The sequence below is a fragment of the Cavia porcellus genome, unplaced genomic scaffold (assembly GCF_034190915.1).
Source record: "Cavia porcellus strain 051 isolate PalLab524CR breed Dunkin Hartley unplaced genomic scaffold, mCavPor4.1 scaffold_10, whole genome shotgun sequence".
In the NCBI taxonomy this organism is placed as follows: Eukaryota; Metazoa; Chordata; class Mammalia; order Rodentia; family Caviidae; genus Cavia; species Cavia porcellus.
In genome coordinates this window covers 9,185,230-9,206,018 of record NW_026947493.1, presented here as the reverse complement: position 1 = coordinate 9,206,018, position 20,789 = coordinate 9,185,230, and the positions used below count along the sequence as shown (strand labels likewise).

The 20,789-nt window shown below is 33.9% G+C and overlaps 1 protein-coding gene across 9 annotated transcripts in view; it reads left to right on the top strand.

Moving 5' to 3' along the window:
- Positions 1 to 20,789, top strand: part of Tbc1d5 (TBC1 domain family member 5) — a 615,865-nt gene that overhangs the window by 525,630 nt on the left and 69,446 nt on the right. For 8 of the 9 annotated variants that reach the window (XM_063257823.1, XM_063257829.1, XM_063257822.1 and 5 more), the window contains 2 exons: positions 6,749 to 7,005; positions 10,975 to 11,040. In XM_063257823.1, the coding sequence (XP_063113893.1) occupies positions 6,749 to 7,005; positions 10,975 to 11,040 (323 nt within the window). The remainder of the gene's footprint in view (positions 1 to 6,748; positions 7,006 to 10,974; positions 11,041 to 20,789) is intronic. The other variant, XM_063257828.1, reaches the window with a different exon arrangement.

Here is a 20,789-nt window from a genome sequence, read left to right as displayed (position 1 = left end):
TTAGATTATGGGGGCATGACACATAATTCATAAGTGCATTAGTTCACTGGTGAGTTTATAGCTAAATCTGGTGAAGGAGGTGAAACCTGTTTGGAGGAAGTAGGTCACAAGGGATGTGGCCTAGAAGGATCTACTTCCTTCCCTCTTTCCTTGATCCCTCTCTCTGCTCTCTACTGCCAAATCATGAGTGAATCTCCTCTGCCATGCACTCTGCCATATTATGCTACCTCGGAATTCGCTGACTCTAGACTGACACATTTGCAAGCAGCTAGGCAAAATTAACTTTTCCTCCTTGAAGTTATGGGTATCAGATATTGTATCCCAGAAATCAGAAAGAAACTACAACAGTATACAAATAAGGAGACATGGTAAATAGGTAAAGTAACCCCTTAAACTTGGAGATAGGCTGTGTTCAGGGTCCTTGCTGGTACATAAACCTCTTGCTAAATTTTTTCCTGTCATCTGAATGATATAACAGATGTGACAGTAGATGCTATTTGGCACTGCAGATCATAAATTCTTGGTGTTACAAGGAATTTTTATTTAACTCTACCTCTTACCTATGCCAAAACCTCAAGCCATGTATCTGAAGACAATTTTCTAGTTTCTACTTGTACAATTCCAAAATGGTAGTTCTTTTAGCATTGGAGGACTCACTCCCCAGGTTTTTTAGTCATACATCTTCTAACTTAATTTTCAGCCTCCCCAGTGTTTCAGAAACACAGCTTATTTCTTCCAAAAATAAATATATCACCAAAAGCTGACTACCATAGTCAGTCATAATATCTCCTGCAGTATAGGTTGTTTTGTAGTATTAATGAAGCCGAAGAACCTTAATTTTCTTCAGTATCATCACTGTGGGTGTACACTAGTAGCCTTGCAAACCAAAAGAAAACATTAATATCCGTAAGGTTCTGAGATATCTTAAAATAAGAATTCACATTAATCCCTGCCTCCTTGTTTTATATGTAAGACCTATATATAATCCCTAATTGTAAAAGTTTTCATGTGACTGCATGAACTTTTATTGATTGTCATTAATTTTTTCTGCTTTACTTATCTGTCATGCTAGCCTGTTATTTTAAACTTTGGTTCTTTTATTTGATGTACTGGCTGTCTCTGTAGTCTTTGGAAATCCATTAGCACATGTTTTCTTTCTTCAAGTCATAAAATTATAGAATTTTTTACCTTAAAGTAATCTAAAGTAGCCTAAAAGTTAGCCCCCTTGTTTTAGGAAGAAAGAAACTCAAGTCATGCAGGGCAAAATAACTCCCAAATTTACACAGCTTATAATAGAGGTGATAACCTAAAAATAAGTGGACCACTCTATGAACCAAGTTTAACACACATAACAATACCAGAAATCTTAGTGGACCACTGACATTGAGCAGTACATGTTGGGTACAGGTGTTCAACTGTAACTGTGGACATGCATTATCCTTTATTATATCTGTAGGTATTGACATTCCTTGATGAAATCTAATGGACCTTAAACACTATGAGACAGGCAGAAAATTTATCTTGGAATTACTTTAGTGAACTATACTTGCTATTTGTAATTATATCTATTTCCAAATAATTAGTAAAAATATGCATATAACCATTATGTTTTCTAATGTGTGGTTTTTATAATTTTTATAAAAATCAGAACTTTTTCCCACTTGTTTCCTATTTGTTTTTATTCAATAAAAAGTAATATATAAGAACAAACTTAACTACCTGAAATTTGAAATGAAACTTAAGTAATTGTGTCAACAGACTGTCTAGAAAGTGAGAAGAAATATTTGGCGTTAATGCTGTAATCAGATGTAAGTGTGTAGCTCTAAATATTTTTATTGGAAAAGAGAAAGAATGAAGAAAAAGTAAATGAGGGAACAATTAAACCAAGCTTACAGTTAAAATAAGCTTGAAGAACACAGGAAAGAAATTACAAGTATAAATTAGGATATAGAGAAAAATAATTTAAAATAAATTTAAATTGAAATATTAAATTGAAATAAATTTAATTTGAAAAATATAGGCAAATATCTAAACAAATTATATTATAGAAAATGAAATAAATACTGAATGCATAATATCATATCTGAAAAAATCTGTAGGTAGAAAGGAGATAAATCAGAATTGTGTCAAGATTTGGCTACCAGAGGGAAAATGGTTGCCCAGAGTTTTTATAGAGGTGTGTTAATTTTTTTTAATCTTTCAGAAAGGCTTTAAAGTTGAATCAAAACAAGACATAGCTCTGACCTTGAGAAGCTGTTATATATTTCAGAGCTCTTTCAATGGAGTGGAGGTCAGAAAGCCTGCTGCAAGCGATTAACAGGGTAGTGAGAAACTAGAAAGAGTTATCCATTTTCAGAGTTTCAGGAACTGAACAAAAGGAGCCCATTAATAAAGTCAGGTCAGAGTCAGGTGATTTGAAGAGATTCTTGTTTTTTTAGACAGTGTCCCTGTTTTAACCTGACTGAAGGGTTACCAAAAAGTAAGTTTTCGGCACATTTTTAAAACAATCTCTTTTATGCATTACTGTATTTAATAACAGTAAATAGCCAACAGGAATAAAAGATTTGCATTACACAAAACTGGTTACTCATTAGATTTCATACTCAGCGTCCTGTTAACTCCAAATTCCCCTTGTGATTTATTTAACACCAAACATTATACTTCATCTTTAACCCAAATCCTGCTGTCCATTAGAGCTCTGAAAACTGCATTAAGTTTCACACGTGTGACACATCACAGCCGTTAATATTTATTGAAACTATTTAGTATTTTACAAAGGATTCTATTAATATTTTAGACATAAATTAAGTAACTTTGGCATAAAAATCATCATGTGTTAAACAAATTGTAGACAGTATGCTTTCTATACAGTTTACACGATTTTCAATTGTTTGAATCCTAAAAAATACGGTCCTCCTCAGTTATTGTTTTGAAAAGAAAATGTGGTTCTGGAAAATACACTGCATAGTAGAAGAGGGGGAAAGTGGTTTTTAAAAAAAGTTCAAAACAGGAACCAGTGCTCATCTCCTTTTAAGAGCTATTCAGATGAAAAATTACTCAGCATGAGCTTAAGCTATATGTTTTTCATGGTTATTAGTACTAATGAAGATGCATTAGCTATATTCTCTTGATAACGCACTAGCTGTTTTTTTAGTACTTTTATCAACATATAAATTTTACAACTGGCAATATGGGAATTTGACTAGTACATTCTTATATATAAAAAGGGGTAGCAACATTATAACTTCTTCATATCTATGAATTATGAATCTTGACTTGCAAACAAGCAAAACAAAAATGCAATAGAACTTCAGTGTCATGGTAGCTCTTCTTTCCACTGTCACAATAAATGCGCCTATACTCCTGAGTAGGACATCATACCAGAGGTGAATGCTTAATTAATCCAGAATTTATCAGTTCTTTTTTATTTCATTCTTTTTTTTCAATAAACATATATTGAGAGCCTTTTCTGTTGTCAACCTGTAGTAGTTATAAAAGCAGCTAAGAAGGTGAACGGTATATAATCATGTTGTATTCTTGTTTCCAATAAGAAACATTATTTTTAATAATTTTATAAAGACATTATCATTAAAGATAAAACAGTACAAAAGGAACCTTTTTGAAATTTTCACACTCCATTGAGTTATAAATGAAGATTTTTCTTTTGTGAAAATGAGTTCCAGATTTAAACTTGAATTGTCCTGACTCCAAAGCAGTTTAAGCTTTTAGTACTTTGCCCATAGCATTAGGTAGTGTCATTAGAGAAAACATTATAGAAGGAAGAAGCATAGTGTTCTTTTTTTTTTTTTTTCCTATGGAACTATGGGTCAGTTCTGTTTGAGAGAGTGATACTTAGTAATGTCAAAGATTTAGCTGTCATATAAAAAGTAGAATTACCATATAAGTGATGCCAGAGATCTGAGAGAAAAAAATGATAGTAAAATTTAAGTTGACTAAAACCAAATAGAATCTTGCATACTTTGGTGAAAAGAGCAAATTTCTATGAATGATTTAGGCAGTAAAAATATAAAGTTTGGTACTGTCATGGAATTGGTAATTATAATTGGTCTTCAAGATAATAATCCTTGAATATATTGCATGACTATGAAGGAAGTAATCATTCATTTAGCACATATTTGTTTTGTGCCCATTTGCCAGATGCATTTATAACATAAGTACTGGCAAAACATAGAAAAAGAAAAGAAAATGTAGGGCCGGGGTGAGTTGATAGCCACTGAGTGAGAGAGTCAAAGAAGAATAAATCTTTGGGTCTGCAGTGCAGAAATCACTAGATGACTGGTTGTAGGACAATTAACAAAGAGACCACAGCCACAGCTTCATGGTTCATAGGGAGCAAAAGTAACATGTGCAGATACTTTGAAAAAACATGAGTAGGCAAAGAAATGAAATGAGAATGACATAGGAATGAGGGACCAAAGGAGAAAAAGGTATGCTTCTATACACAGCCACTGTGGTTGTATGAAGATAGTAATGATACAGAAAAGAGGAAGAAAGTGATGATGTGGCAGAGAAGGCTGAAGAGCTGCAATCTCACAAGAAGAGAGGAGATGGGATTGAGACCACTAATGGAGAGACCAGTCAGAGTTAAGAGCAAGGACTTCTGTAACAAAGAGAAAGACTTAAATTACAGGTAGACGTAGCTGTTGTTTAACAAATATTTTAAAGTAGCTACGATGTGTTATGCAGTGGCAATGTAAACATACTAATAAGAGAGACAAATGAGTCTTTCCTCTCATGAAACATATATTTAAATGGAAATTGTAAGAGGTGGACAAATGCCAGATAATGAAAAATACTATCAAGAAAAATAAATGGGAGTGAGGAAGGAGGACAAGGAGTACTCTGGCAGGGACCTATCGTGGGTTACAGTTTTAGTGCACTAGGCAGTTGACATAACTTCCACAAATTTACTTCACAGTTCTCAGAAACATGCTTTCAAAATGAGGTTAAATCTGGCCAAACTCAGATGGGTCAAAGTCAAAATGGATCAGAGATCTAAATATTAAAACACTAAATCTACTGGAGGACAAGGTAGGTAGAAATCTTGGAGACTTCAGGGGTAGGCAAAGATTTCACAAACAAACCACAAATTGCATAGGAAGTACTTGAGAAAATCAACAACTGGGACCTCATCATACTAAAAAGTTTCTACACTTCAAAAGAAATCACCAACAGTGTGAAAAGAAAACCCACAGAATGGGAAAGAATTTTAGCCAGCAGGCCCTCAGACAAAAGCTTACATGCAGAACATACAAAGAACTGAAAAACATCAAGTCCCCCAAACTCAAGACCCTCTCCAAAAATTGGCATCTGAGATGAACACTCGTTTCTCAGATGAAGATGTACAAATGGCAAATGAATACGTGAAGAAATTTCACCATCACTGGTCATTCAAGAAATGCAAATTAAAATAGCATTGAGATTTCATTTCACTCCAAAAAAAATGGCTGCCATCAAGAATCAACCAATAACAAATGTTGGTGAGGCTGTGGGGAAAAAGGAACACTTCTCCGCTGTTGGTGGGCATGTAGACTGGCACAACCACTGTGGAAATCAATATGAAGTTTCCTCAAAAAACTAAGATTGGAAGTTCCATTCAATCCAGCTATTCCTCTCCTAGATATTTTCCCAGAGAAGTTGAAAAGGTCATGTCACAGCAATATATGTGCACCAATGTTTATAGCAGCACAATTTGTAATAGTAAATCTTGGAAACAACCCAAATGCCCATCAAACACAGAATGGATGAAAAAGGTGTGGTATTTATTTTTATACAATGGAATATTACTCAGCTATAAAAAAGGATTATCTTCAGGCATTCATAGGTAAATGGAGGCACTTATTTCTCGTAAGTGAAATAAATCAGACTGACGTTTATATCATATTGTCTCTACAATATAAAAATAATAATAAAAAACTGAAAGAGCAGTAAGATCCAAAAATGTACAATAGATATTATAATAATGAAAGGGAAAGAAAGTACTCTAAAGGATATAACTATACATATGTTTAAGCATGCAAGATAGATAACCATACTACTGAGTTTTTGTTAATTCATCAAATGGAATAATTTGTACTATCATTGTTTGATTGTCCACCCTTTATGCTTTGTTTTGGTACCTTGAAGAACTACTTCTAAAAGGACAATATGTAATTTATTAACTAGTGATTTCTTAGTGTTTTTGTTTTGAAATTCTGTATTATTTCCACCCTCTTTTCTGTTTTGTTTTTTTCTTTAAATACTATGCTTATGGGAATTCTATTCTCAGCCTCATTTCACAGGTGCCCCCTTCTCTGAACACCCCAGGATTTTCCAAGCCCTGTACCTCTCCTTTATTGTCCACATCATAGATTTTAAACATATATTTATGTGACTTTTGATTAATACATATTTTTCTCTATTGAACTATAAGTTCCAAGAAAGGAACTATGTCTTTTTGAGGCATCTTTGAACATAATATTGTACTGGCATATATTGTGCTTTATTTGTTGAAAGAACAAATGAGTGAATATAAAAGAATAAAATTGTTTTCATAGGTTTTGTTTTTAAGAATCTTGTTATTTTATTATTCTATGGATACTTTAAGTTTTCACTTCTTACTTTTATAACTGATCTAGTAAAAGGCCTTCTACAAAGCAAGAAAAGCTAAATTTATATACCAATAGAGTATATGAAATAATCTAATTTAAATAATGAATGTCCCCTTAACCTTTTTTTTTTTAAACAGGACCAATCCAAAAGGCACTCCCCTGAATATAAATAAAGTCTCTAATAGCCTGATTAATTTTGGAAGAAAGTTGATTTCCCCAGCAATGGCCCCAGGCAATGTGGGTAGCCCTGTACCTGAGGACAACGGTGGCTCTTCTGCTGTGATTCCCACAAAGTCCTCCACAGAAGCTCCAAGGTATCATCTGCAGCAGCAGCAGCAGCAGCAGCAGCAGAGGCTGATGAAATCTGAAAGCATGCCAGTGCAATTGAACAAAGGTAGGAAAAAAATACTAATAATCCAAAGAACACACAGCACAGCAAGGATTTCCTCATCTACCTATAAGAAACCAGTGTCCCCAAAATAAACATTAGAGCAAGAGTTGATTTTTAAAAATCTGTTGCACTTGATCTTTTTTAAGTTGGAATCTCAGATACTGTATTCTTCTTAAGAATATTTATGGGGCACTCTGTGAAGCCAGTTTTTAAAATGTTTATATTTTAGTATAACTTGCATTTTTGTCACGGGCATCCTGTATGTATGATTACAGTTTGCCTATGTTTTCTGCTAATTGTGTATAATAATGCTCCCAGGGGAATAATGCTGTCTTTCAGAAGAGTCTGAATTGAGAATGTATAATACCATTGGCTCTTTTTCATCATAGTATTTATCAAATCATTGCAGTGGTTTGGAGAAAGAATGCTATAAGATTTGTGGTCTCTCATCTAGCTGCTTTACCGCTAGGGAATACATACTAGACTCTTAAGGAAAAAGAAAAAAACTGACAAAATCTCAAGCAGCCAAAGTAAGTGTTTGAATTAATATGCTAAAAGTTAGCACCACAGAATTTAAGAGTAGGGGAAACGTGGGAGATCATCCACTCAAGTCTGTTATTTGATCAGTAAAGACACTGCTGCTTGTATGGCTTCTGGAAGTACTTCTGCTGCTGGCAGTCAAGGAAGTTCTTTGTTAGGTCAGAGCCTTACCAGTGCTTCACCTCACCAGGCACTTGCCTCATAAGACAGCCCCTCAGGGTCTTACCTAGGATGTTTTTTTACAGTACTCTTATTTTAAAAGAAGCTTAATGGATTAAGTCTTTCTATTCCTATCAGACTACAAACAACTACATTTATGTTTAATAATAGAAATCTGCTAGAAAGCAAGAAAACAAGAAACACTAACATGATGGAAGTAAATATACAAGGAGCAATTCTAAGGCCTCAGAAAGTAAAGAAGCCTGGGACCATTTAGTGTCAGAGCAGATCTCCTGATCCAAGCCTCTTTTATGTCATAAAGAATCCCTGTGTTACATCAGTGTTCTGTAATATTTTTAGTAAGAACACTTCAAGATCCATATACTCTGCTTAAGAAGCTTGTATCCAAATTTATTTAAAAATTTACACATTTACATTTAAACTTGTAAACAAATAGACTGTATTCCCCAATGAAACAAATTAACAAATATTCAGTAATGAGGATGTGTGTTTGCACATACCTGCATATGCATGTGTGCCTGTGTTTCTCCATTATTGACATGTATCTGTCCTTTCTATATTTCTTTATGTGAAATACTGAACTTTATATAATTGTATTTAAATTTTTATCAGAATATTCAGCTTATAGTACGTAAGACTATCTCATTTAAAAATTATTTTTCATGATTTAAAGAAAAGGAGGTTTCAGTTTATTAACAAATTGTAAACATAAATGCCAGGAGACATGCCCACTTCTAAAATGGAAACGAGTGTTATTTTATATATTTCTTAATTGTATTCTTTTATTGTTCTAAACAAATATGATTTCAATATTGCTTGGATAACAAGCTTTAGTCAGTTGTAATTCTAACTGATAGCAGGCAAATGAGCCAGAAGCTCTTAACGTTGCAGCTTAAATTTTCTGAGGAACAAAGCCAAATGACTATAGAAATATGAAGTTGTGTCTCTATGGAAATGTCAAATATTAATATCACAGTAAGTGAGAAAGGAAGAATACAGAGATGAATAGTTGATGAAAACTAAGTCCTCAGTTACAAGGAGACAACAAAGCTCTTAAGCAAAGTATGGGAACATGAGTATCACTAGGGCATATTATAACTGATCCCTTTCCTGAAAGAAATTGGCCTTGTTTTGCAACTCATATATTTTATTTCTGATACACTCTTCGTCAGTCTACTAAAACAGCTATTCTATATATCTTTATAGTAAAGATAAATATTCCTGCTAATGCTCCTCTCTATTTTATTCAAAGGCTTGAATAAAATAAAGGGCAAACAGTTTATATAAGTAAAAGAGTGTGTTTGGTGCTCTTCCTCCCTTCACCCATGTCTGAGTCCTGAGCAACAGCAGAAAATGTCTGCCTCCATTTCCTTACCAAAAATGAGACACTTGGACTGATTCCTACGGAGCCTCCCAGCTTAAAAAAAAAAAAAAAAAATCTGTGGTTCTTTTTGTGAAAAAATATATTTATGAACTTTAAAATGAAAAACATTCTCCAGCATTGGTTCTTTGTGCTAGTATTTCCCACATGTACACTGTGGTGCTAGTTTACTGACAGATCTGCAAACACTTCACCTGCAGCCGGTGAACACAGCAGCCTGTTCAGGTCATGTTGGCATATGATTTCTAACAATCCTCAACAGTCTCCACCTACTGGCTTTATGGAAATATATTAGCCTTTTTAGTGTACTCCGTTGGAATGTTTTGAAAAATGATTGGCAAGTGGAAAGTGTGGAAAGGTTTTTATAGGTTGTGATTATTTGTGCTTATAAAGAAGAGAGTTGTGTTTGTAACCCAAATTCATGTGTGTATTGGTTGAAATGCATTGTGTAGTTTATGTGTGTGTTGGGGCTGGCATAATGATGAAAACGAGCAACACAGCTGTTTCCCATAACTTTTTTAGTGACATTTATATTAAAATGAGTTTTAGTCTCTACGTATATGCTAGTAGATAACTTAGAATCTACATATATGTTAGTGGGTGACCTACTGTAAAATGGGTAGCGGGTATAGAATTTCCTGAAAGTATAAAGGAAGTGGCCCCACCATTTATCAGTGAATTTAGAGTTAACTGAATAATGAAAATTCAGAATTTGACCATTTTCCCAGGAAGCTGTTTATGACTTATTTGAAATATTACTACTTATAAATTTTCTTTCCTTTATAGGAGAATGCGAATGTATGTCTTGTTAATTGATGGGGACGTACCGATTTCCATTGAGTTGGCCATGCTTAAATCATAATTGTAGCAAATGGTCAGGACACCTAGGGCATGTTATTTAATTCAAAATTTGATTTTTTTTTACTACTGTATATATTGTATAATGCTGAAGGAGAAGTAATCTTTTGTGGAAAATATGATACCTTTGTAAAAGATTTGTTAATTTCAAAATAGGATAGGCCTTCAGATGCTATAGCCAGAAGGCAATTCTGTTGACAGTGACTAAGCTCAGTATTGAACTTTGTCATTCAGGAAGGAAATCAGAGAACCTTGCTAAAACACCTCAAGCTCCTCATGAGACTTCCTCCTGTGCTACTTTTCTTGTCTTTTCTGAGTTCTTAAAATGCTTTTTTTATTCCTGCTTGCTTTGTCTTTATTTTAAATTTTTAAAAATTTTATACTACTTTAAGCATTGACTAAAGATTCAATTTATAAATGAAATCCTAACTATAATAAGTATATCTAATTAAGGGGATGTAGTTCACAGCTTTATTTTTACATGTTAACACTTGTAAGTACATGTGGTAACTTTTGAAATCTTTTCATTGTCTAGTGTGAAACTAGAACTTATTTCAGGTCTTCACCACTGAAAAAGTTGCTTTCAGTTTACTTAAATATCAGTATGCCTAATACAAGAAGTTAATTTCAAATGAATGCCTGTTAATAAATGATAAATAACTTACTTTTGGGTTTAACATTTTTTTTTAAAAAATAAAATATATAAAATGACACCAATATTTGTAGCACTATGAAATCTCAGCAAAATTTTTTGATTGCTAAAGTAACCTATACTCTAATCTAGTAGATACGTGTTTACTTTTTCTGTGGAAAAAAACAAAATAAAATTCTTGGGAAATACCTTTGGAAACATTTCCTTTTAAAATATATTTTTCTAATCTTATGTTACATTTTCTTTATACTGTGCTTTTAGTAATTTTATAAAGGTATTAGGAGGTATTAGATTCAATATGAAAGAGAAGTTGGTTATTTCCTTCTTATAAAATCTCATCATTTTTTCTTATGAAATCCAGGAGATGTAGTTACAGGAAGTGATGCTCAGGTTTCTGCTCCTGCCCAGACTCTAACTGACCTCCAAGGTATAGTTACCATAGCAACATAGCCTATTTGCCGCCCCCTCATCTCTCTCACAGTCTGTGTCTCTCTGTGTCTGTCTCTCCCCCTTTCCCTTCCTCCACATTTCCCTACGGTGTTAAATTGCCAATTCTGCTTTTCCTATTGCCACACTCCCTTCAGTGTTTATCAGTCCACTACCATTGTTCAGCCACTGGGTGGCACTATGTGCCTTGGTAATAGGGGTTTTCTATTAACTGCACAAGCCTTTTTTTTTTTTTTTTTTTACAAAATATGATTTACCATGTATTTTATAGTTATTTAACATTATCCTTTGTAAGGGAGCTGACACCAAGGTGTCCTCTTTGTCGTGTAAGTTCTCTGTAACAGCATTTGACAAATTAGTTCTGAGATTTCACAATTTATATATTATGACTTATGTGAGGTACTTATATTTTACCTAAAGAATTACAGCTTGATTTTGACATGTTTTAAAGTAAAGCCTTTATATTACATTAACACAGTTAAAATATTATATGGCATGTCTCTTGTCAGAAACTCGCAATGTTTTAAACTAAAAAATAATTTCATATATAGCTTTTCCCAAAATGTAGAAAAACATAATGTAGCAAACACAAAATAGTGGTAATATTTTCAGCACTTGTAGCAAAATTTTTAAAAATACAGAAGTTTAAATTTGCTGCATTAATCTTTTAACATGCAATCTTTTAGATAAAACATGGCAGAGAGAAGATTTCTTGCTAAATGGAACCTTTGACTAACTTCCATTCAAATTCAGACTAAAATGATTACAGTCTATTAACTAAAACTTATATCATTTTCCTTGCTTTAAAATATCCACACAATATAGCCATGCTAGTAGTATTAAAATACTGATCATGGTATGCCCTCATACCGTGGGTTGTGATTAACAGATAAGTGATGGCGAAAGAACAGTGTGCTGTCACTTCTGTATTTAATTCTGTGATTCATAGGTAGTTTCTAGCTGTATTCTGGTAATTGAGCCGGATGAATTTTAAGGACTTCCTAGCTCAGGATTCCATGTTGAATTTTTCACTCTTCTTGGTGTCTCTTACAGGATCTATGTAACCCAGAATTGTAGTAGCATGAGCAATAGGAAAGACAGCTATCTCCATATCATTTATCTTTTCCTTTATCAGTTGGGTGAATCATGCAATATGAAGAAAATTCACAAGAGTTAATTTCTTCCCTGAAATTAAATTACGAGCCCCACAGACAACTTTTAAATGAGTTTGTTGTTAACCCAACTTGCATTTCTCTGCAAGATATAGACTGCAGAGCTAATTTATATGTATAGGAAAAGAAAATGGAGGGCTTGCTTTCTTATTCTGATTTCTGTGCTGTTGCTCTATTCATTTATTTTTTCCACAGGCCAGAGCCACATGAAAAATGTTACTTAAACTCTGAAGAGGGAGGTTATATCATTTCATTCAAATAATTTGTGTTATATAAGTAGAATTATCTCATACATTTTTTATTCAGCAAATATTTTTGAGAGTACATACCATGTTTTAAGCTCTGTTTCCATTGGTTGCTTGCTTTCCCTGCAGATTCATCAGCTTGCTTTAACATTACCTTTCCTTTAAATGACCAAGTTGTCATGGTTGATACATTGTGTTAACCTGAAAAGTTTAGAAGTTTCACTGAGAGACTGAGCAGGGAGCCAATATTGTAAATATCCTCATCCTGTGCAAGAGGAGGGCACAGATTTTGTGAATGCTACAGCTGCGGGGGTAGGTGGGGTACCATGTACAATATAAGGGAGGAGAAGCAGCTTATTCTCCTCTTTGACTCTGGCTGCTGCCTTGAAGTGTTGCCCCAACGCCATGCCATACTGCCTTGCAGCCAGCTGATTATGACTGAAACCTCCAAAAACTGTAAGCTAAATAAACTTCTCTTCCTTAATTTTGGGTGTGGGTATTTTGTGTCAGCAATCAGAAAAGTAATCAAGACAGATTCACTAACTTGCATGAACATTACCTTTGCTTTAGATGACCCAGTCAAATCTGCATAGGAACCACTTCTTTTTCCGGAATTCTGCTCAGAATGCCTTTATTTCCAATATTCTGACAAGGATTCTATTAGTCTGACATGGAAAGTTCCAGCTATTTTGAGATATAAGTCCCAAATAAACAGTTTTCATTCTGTGGTGATAACTGACAATGGGATAATGAGATACCTACCCTGATTTGTCCCTTTTGTGTTTTCCTCAATGTATTTCCTAAAGCGTACAGAAAGCAAGTAAAAGTAATCCAAAATGTTGACAACAAAACATTTTCTAACTCTGTGTGCTGAATAGGATCAATTATATGAAAAGTTGGAGAATTTTATCAGACATGCCAAACCAATTACAGTCCACTATTTTGAGGAAATTATTATTTAAACTTGTTCAAGTGCTTATTTCAAAGTAATAAGATAAGTGAAATAAATATTAATAATTTCATAGTCCTTTGATTATATTTTTTTTCCAGTGCTTGGACCTCACACACACTAGGCAAGTGCTTTATCACTGAGCTCCACCCTAACCCAGTTCTTTGTTAATGAGCTTTTATATCTGTACCTTTTTTTTTTTTTAATGGAACCAGGGATCGAACTCACAACCTTGCACTTGCCAAGTGGCACTTACGCCACTAAGCTAAATGCCCAGCCCTGTATCTCTATTTTTTTAATGAACTTTTATGTCTCTATCTTTGTTGTTTAACATACCATGAGAATATGAAAATGAAAATAGTTCTATGGATTTTAATTTTTTCAAGGGAAAAAACCTGAATATAAAGTGTGATTTCACAATTTAGGTCAATAAGTAATTTTTTGAAAAGTATTATAAAGTTCTATTTTATATCTCTAGAATAGGTTGCAATGATCAAAAAAAAGTACTACAGCAGATTTTGAATTTTGAAGATTCAACTTCTTAGGTTTCTTTAAAATTAGTTTGTAGGGGCTGGGGATTTAGCTCAGCTGCATAAGCACCTGCCCTGCAAGCAGGCGATCATGAGTTCAATCCCCGGTACTGATTAAAAAGAAAAAGAAAGTGTAAAAAAAAATAAAATTAGTTTTTGTCAGGCATGGTGGTATACATCTCTAATCCTAGCACTTGGAAGGTTGAGGCAGGAGGATTGCCCTGAGTTCGAGGTCAGCCTAGGCTATATAGTAAGTTTAAGTCCTGCCTGAAATACATAACAAGACCTTGTCTCAAAAACAAAATTACTTTGTATTTCTTAAGTACTTACTATGACCATCTTTAAAATATATGGTTTTGCATATATGTATGTGGTATGTATAAAATCACATTCCACTTTATACTTTCATTTATTATTGCAGCCATAGTCCATCTTTTATTCCTTACAAAACTGGATCAAACAACCCTTCAGGATTTAACTCAAAATCTGATAAAATCGCATTCCTCCCCTACTATAAGATCAGAGATATCATAGTATTCATATTCACAGTGTTAACCTTCCTATCTTTAGTCCTGTTCTGATCCAACCTCCTTGGTGACCCAGATAACTACATAGCATCCAGCCCCCTAAAAACACCCCCACATATTAAACCGGAAATATACTTCCTCTTGATGTACATAATCCTCTCCATTCCCAGTAAACTCAGAGTTTTAGCCCTTCTACTGTCAACTCTAACTGTAGCCTTATTGCCAGTTTTACAACTATCAAAGCAACATAGCATATTATTTTGCCCCCCTCCAGCCAATGTCTTCTATAAATTCTAGTAGCAAACCTATTTATCTTTACATGAATTGGAGGCCAACCAGTTGGATATCCCTATCTTTCCATCAGACAACTCCCATCAATTATTTATTTCTCTATCATCTTAATTCTTTCTCCACTAGTAAATATGATAGAAAATAAAATCCTAAAATGAAGAGTCCTAACAATATAACCAACTACTTTGGTTTTATAAACCAAAAATGGAAATAATTTTCCATAGTGTATAACAATTCAAGGAAGAAGCAAGCAGCTACAATAGCAATACCCAAAGCTGAAATTCTTATTAAACTATTCCTTGGAATCAATGAAACACTTACTTATATGTTACCTTTACATTTATGTACATTGTGCATTAATGTATCTCTCCATTCACAAATGTATTAGTACATTCATGTACAAGACATAACTCTATATTTAATCAACATTGAATTCTTAGCCTCATGTATATTGAACAAGTACAAACAGTTCATACATACATGCACCATTCACTTCTCTAATCCAACGTAAGTCCTTAACAACATGACTATTAATTACCTAATGTTATGATTCTACTTCATCTAATACATCCAGTCCATCATTAGACAATAGTTCATTAAGTCTAATCAGTCCTTGTCAATATGCCTTTCCACAACCCATGTTTGACCTCTTAAATCTACCATCCTCTGTGAAATTATCAACCTGCTAAGCAGGGATCTCTCTGCTCACCTCAGACCCATAACGTGGGGGTTTCTATTAAAAGACACTTGGATCTTACTTCAGGGCCAAGCCTAAGATTGCCCACTCGTTCTTCTTAAATAAGATATCTTGATGGGCTAATATCTAATCAGCGCATGACCAACATAACTATGGTTTCATGCATTTGGTATCTTTTTAATTTCGAGGATGCTAGTGATTCACCATAGCTGTCAAGGCATGGTCTTAGTCAATTCAGTTGTAGTTGGATTTGTAAAGAAGGATTCTTGCTATGGACGATAGTTGTTTCTGTGGGAATTCTTTTAATGCTTGAAGAACATAACCTGAACATATACATATGTACGTATGTGTACAGGCGATTTTTAATATCAGATATCTATTAACAAACTTCCTTACCCCCATTGAAATATTAATCTGTCACATAAGTTAAACACTTGTATAATGTATATTCTAATCTTGTCAAACCCCAAAAACCAGAATTATATATATTCAAAATAAGTCAGCATAATTAGCCCAAAACTTCCCATATTCATAGTGTCTAGAGAAACCTTTTACCCTCATGTTAGTTCAACACCACCCCTTTTTTCCCTTCAAAACTTCCCACCCTATGAATTTCCACTGACATCTCCCAAGTTAATGTAGCTTATACATAAAACAAGGCACTAAAAATGCCTAGATAAGTTTATAACTCCATGAACAATAGGTTTGGCCCTGGCTTTTTAAATTAGTTGTTAGCAAAATTATACATGCAAGAATCGTCACACCAGTGAGAATACACTCTAAATCAAAAAAATTAAAAGGAGCAGGTGTCAAACACACTGTACAGTATCTCTAACACCTTGCTTTGCCACACCCCCATGGGAAACAAACAGTAATAAAACCTCTGAACTTGAGAAGAGTTCCTTTTGAACTGGCTGACCCTGTTTACAACCTCATCATCCCTCATCTTCTTTCTCCAAGACTAGGTGCATAGTGGGTAGACTGAGCTCATGTTTAATATACCAGCAACTTATAAAAAGAATTTGATATTTGGTCCCTACACATACACACAAGCCACTGAAATATCAAATGAATAAAAAGCATTCTGTCATTCTGTTGAACTTAATCATATTTTATAATTTGGTGTTGGTGTTAGTTTGAATCACATGTTGATCACTAAACATTTTAGTGAAGCCCTGGATGAGCTAGATCTTCCTAGTGATCTAAATGCCTTTGTAAACACTATCTATCTACCAGAAGTGACCATTCTTGAGTCACCATGCCACCGCACTCTCCTTAGGTTTTAAGATTTTACTTATATTTCCAATTATCTGTGACAAGGTTGGACACTCCTTTTTTGCAATCCTAAAGACACTACCATTTTGTGCTCCTAAAACATGTTGTCTGTACCTTTTTGTTTATTATCATCTTGGATTGTAAGATAGTATATGTACAAGTTTGTATTCCCCGTATAAATTAATTTGAGAACTTCTTAGGAGCATGTTAAGTGGTCTTGTGCCCAACTCAGTGCTTGACAGAGTTTCCTATAGGCATCTCATAAAGCCTGCACATGAGGCTTGTTCCCTGATGATTGGTTATAAATGAAAGACTACAGGCATGGGAGAAAAAAGAAGAATCAAGATACATTATATACAGGTACAGATTCTCTGTGATGAATTTGATCACTATGTGTATCAAAAGAATACCAATCAGATTAATTTTTAAAAGCATGAAAAATACATCCACAACTGAGGTGGTTTAAGAATGACTTATAATTAGTATATTCCAGAACACTTTACAGTATAATATAATTTTAAAGATTTGTCTTGGGTCAGAAATCCTGAGAACCAAAGTGTGAAGTCTGTGAGTTGGAAAGTTTATTGGTGAGTACTTTCAAGATTAGAACCTAGAGAATGAAAGAAGCAGTGTTGCACTAGGGATGTAGGTTCAGGGCACAATACTGCAAAGAAATGTGCACATATGCACACACACATACTACCCCTCAGCTTCAGAGCCGTCAGGTGAAGCATGAAGGAAGCCTCATCCATTTACCCCTGTGTGCCACACAAATGTGCTGTGTATGCTAGACATAAAACAGGCAGGGAAGTCTGGTAGTACATTCTTCTGTCTCGAGCCAAAAGTACTGACATTTGGGCTTTTTAAAAGGTCTCCAAAGGAAGTACTCCATCTTCCCTTTTGGGAACGTGTTCCAATTACTAGGTCTACTCTCTTGTTCCCAAAGAATACAAAAAATTTTGTAGTGAAACCAAATATTTTTTAGAATTTTTATGTGAAATGTAGGTTAAGATCTTTACTAATTCTACCACTAATTTGAAAGTTGATAATTCAGAGATAAATTCTGATTAAGAACTGACCTTGCATTGTTACTAAAACAGAAGTAAACCACAATCATAGTTGCAAAAGAAACCTGAGGAAGTTGTTGCTTCTCTAGGAAACTGCTTTCAAATTCTTGTCGATTATGTATATATTCTCTCAGTAAATAATTATTTTGTTATAATAATTACAAAAATAGAATAACCTTCATGTCGAGAAACGTGTTTGGAAATATAGACTGTTTGTTTATGCTTACACTGTTCATTATGTTATTGCCTAACTACACGTGGCTACTGGGCACTTGAAATATTTACCACAAGTACAAAATACACACTGAATTTGAAGACTTAGTGTGACACAATGAAAGTAAATTGTGTCAAAAGCATTTTTACTGCACATTGGGGTAATAATAGTTTAGATATATGGGATTAAATAAAGTATTAAAATTATGTCATCTTCCTTTACTTCTTAAATATGAATGCTAGCCAATATAAAACCAAAGGTGGCTCACATGATATGTCATTGAGCAGCACTCACACCTTCTTCAGACATTCCAGAATGGACTTAAGCAGACCTTTGTTGTATCCCACAACATGCTACCACAGGCCATCTTTTCCCAACAAGTGAGACTAGTATCCATCACAGTCCCTGCCCTTAGTAAGAGGAACCTTTGTAACTGATTACAAGAGGGATGCCTGTTTTCTATTGCTAAAAAAATCCTAAAAATTGAGTAGAATGGCCAGTTCTTCTGCCGCCCCCCCAGCACACTATGAATTAGAAGGTCTTTTTATGTTGTTGTTGTTGTTTGTTTTTTTAGTCACCCTCCAGGATTTGGAAATGTGATTGTATGTATACGCATAGCCTTTGCATTTGAAGGAATCAGGGTTTTGATACCACTATATGTATATGTAACTCTATGTCACTGGACAAATGAATTAAATTCTCTCACTCTCAATTTTCTCACCGGTAACTACCTCACAAAGTCATTAGAATTAGATGAAATAATATGTGAAAAAGCCTGAAAATATACCTAATGCATGTATATTGTATATATTCTAATTTTCTGATTTCCTCTTTAGTTAGACCAACTAGAAAAATGTGTATATTTAAAGATTGGTGAAAAATTGAATAGTATCCAGCTACTGCACTGAAATCTAGAATTAAAATAAGAAGGCCCCTGATTTTATTGTATTTTTATCATGTAAACATTATATACGAACAAGGATAGCTTTTGAAATTTTTCTTTGATAATGCCAAAATTTCTTTAACTGGAAAATTTTCCTAACAGATTGTAATGAAAGTTTATTTACATGTTACACATTTCATACAAATGTGGTAGATATACATGAATATGTACTACATGCCCCTTGTCTTATTTCAGAAAATAATCCAGGCAATTAAAATTTTATAAGATTTAATAGATATTACCACTGGCAACTTTTTTTAAAATTTAGGAGAAAATTCAAATAGTTACATTAGTTCCCCAAATTTGAAATTTTTCTAAGGACGTAATGAAATTTCAATGATTCTATCTTCAATTCTAGATTAATTCAGAATTTGAAATAAAGATAAATATTGAGAGTCTACAATCAAAGGAGTAATAAAATTTCCCAGAGCTAAAGAAAATCATTGGCCAGATTGAAAAATACATGACAAGCCCGCTGAATGTAAAAAAGTCCCATCCCTAAGAATGTCACATAAAGCTTTCAAAACTTTACAGATAAGGAGGAAACTCCTTTCCCTAAAAGGACCAAAAACAAATGTTTGTTTATAAGATAATCATCATTAGCCAGGCATGGTGGCATATCCCTGTAATCCTAGCATTCAGGAGGTTTCCTGGCAGTTTGAAGGCTACCTGGACTACAGAGTGAGTTCAAGGCCAGTCTGAATTGCAGAACAAGACACCATCTACAAAAAAGAGATTTAGCTCAGTGGCCTGGCAAGCAGGAGGTCGTGAGCTCAATCTCCAATACAAAAAAAAAAAAAAAAAAAAAAAAAAAAAATCATCATTAACTTTCTTGTTGGCAAAACTGAGAGCCTGTATACATTGGTGTGTATTTTCCAATTTCTATGAAAAAGTTATTTTGAACTATAATCTTACTCTCAAGCAAATTAACGTTCAAATCTGGAGACATGCAAGAATTCAGGTCTACCTCAGACCTAACTTTCCTCTCACTTTGAAAATATTTTATGTATATATTCTACCACTTAATAAGTATGAAATCATTTTTAAAATAATTCTGTCTTTAAAAATTTCCAGATACCAACACCCTGAAAAACTGAGATAAAATTATATTCAGAGGAAGTACAATTACTAGAAAATAAGAAAGACCATAAATTGTCTAAAGTATACAATTCAAAAAGCTAGAAAAAAAACATCAAAATGTACCTAAGAAAGGAGAGGGATGCATAAAAGATTAACAACAAATTAACACAGATTTTGTCAGTAAAATAAAATACACTTCTTTAAAACAGTGATCTCATTCAGTAAGTCTGATCAAAGTGCTAAAATGTATAAAATAAGAATTATAATACAACTAAAGATACAGAAGAAGGATGATTTTTCAAAAATTGTAAGAGACTACAGTATACAACTTTTGTAAGTTGGAAATCTAGACAATTTTCTGTTGCTGTCAAAAATTACAAAAAAATTTTGTGGTTTAACAATACAAATCTACTGTTTAAAAGTTACACAAGTCAGAATTCACATATGGGTCTCACCTGGCTAATGCCCAGGTGTTCAGAGGCTCTTGAGAAGATTTCATGGCTTTTTTTGCAACCTTGGCAGAATTCTGTTCCCTGTATGTGTAGGATCAAGGTCCCCGTTTCCTTATTGGCTATTAACTGAGGATACTTTTCAACTTCTAGAAGATTTGTTGGCTCATGACCCTTTTTTCCATTCACAAAGCAAGCATCACCAGATCAAGTCCTTCTCATGCTTCAGCTGTCTCCCTTTCTTGCATCAGTCACTTTTCTGCGTCACCATTCTGCCTTCCTCTTCCACC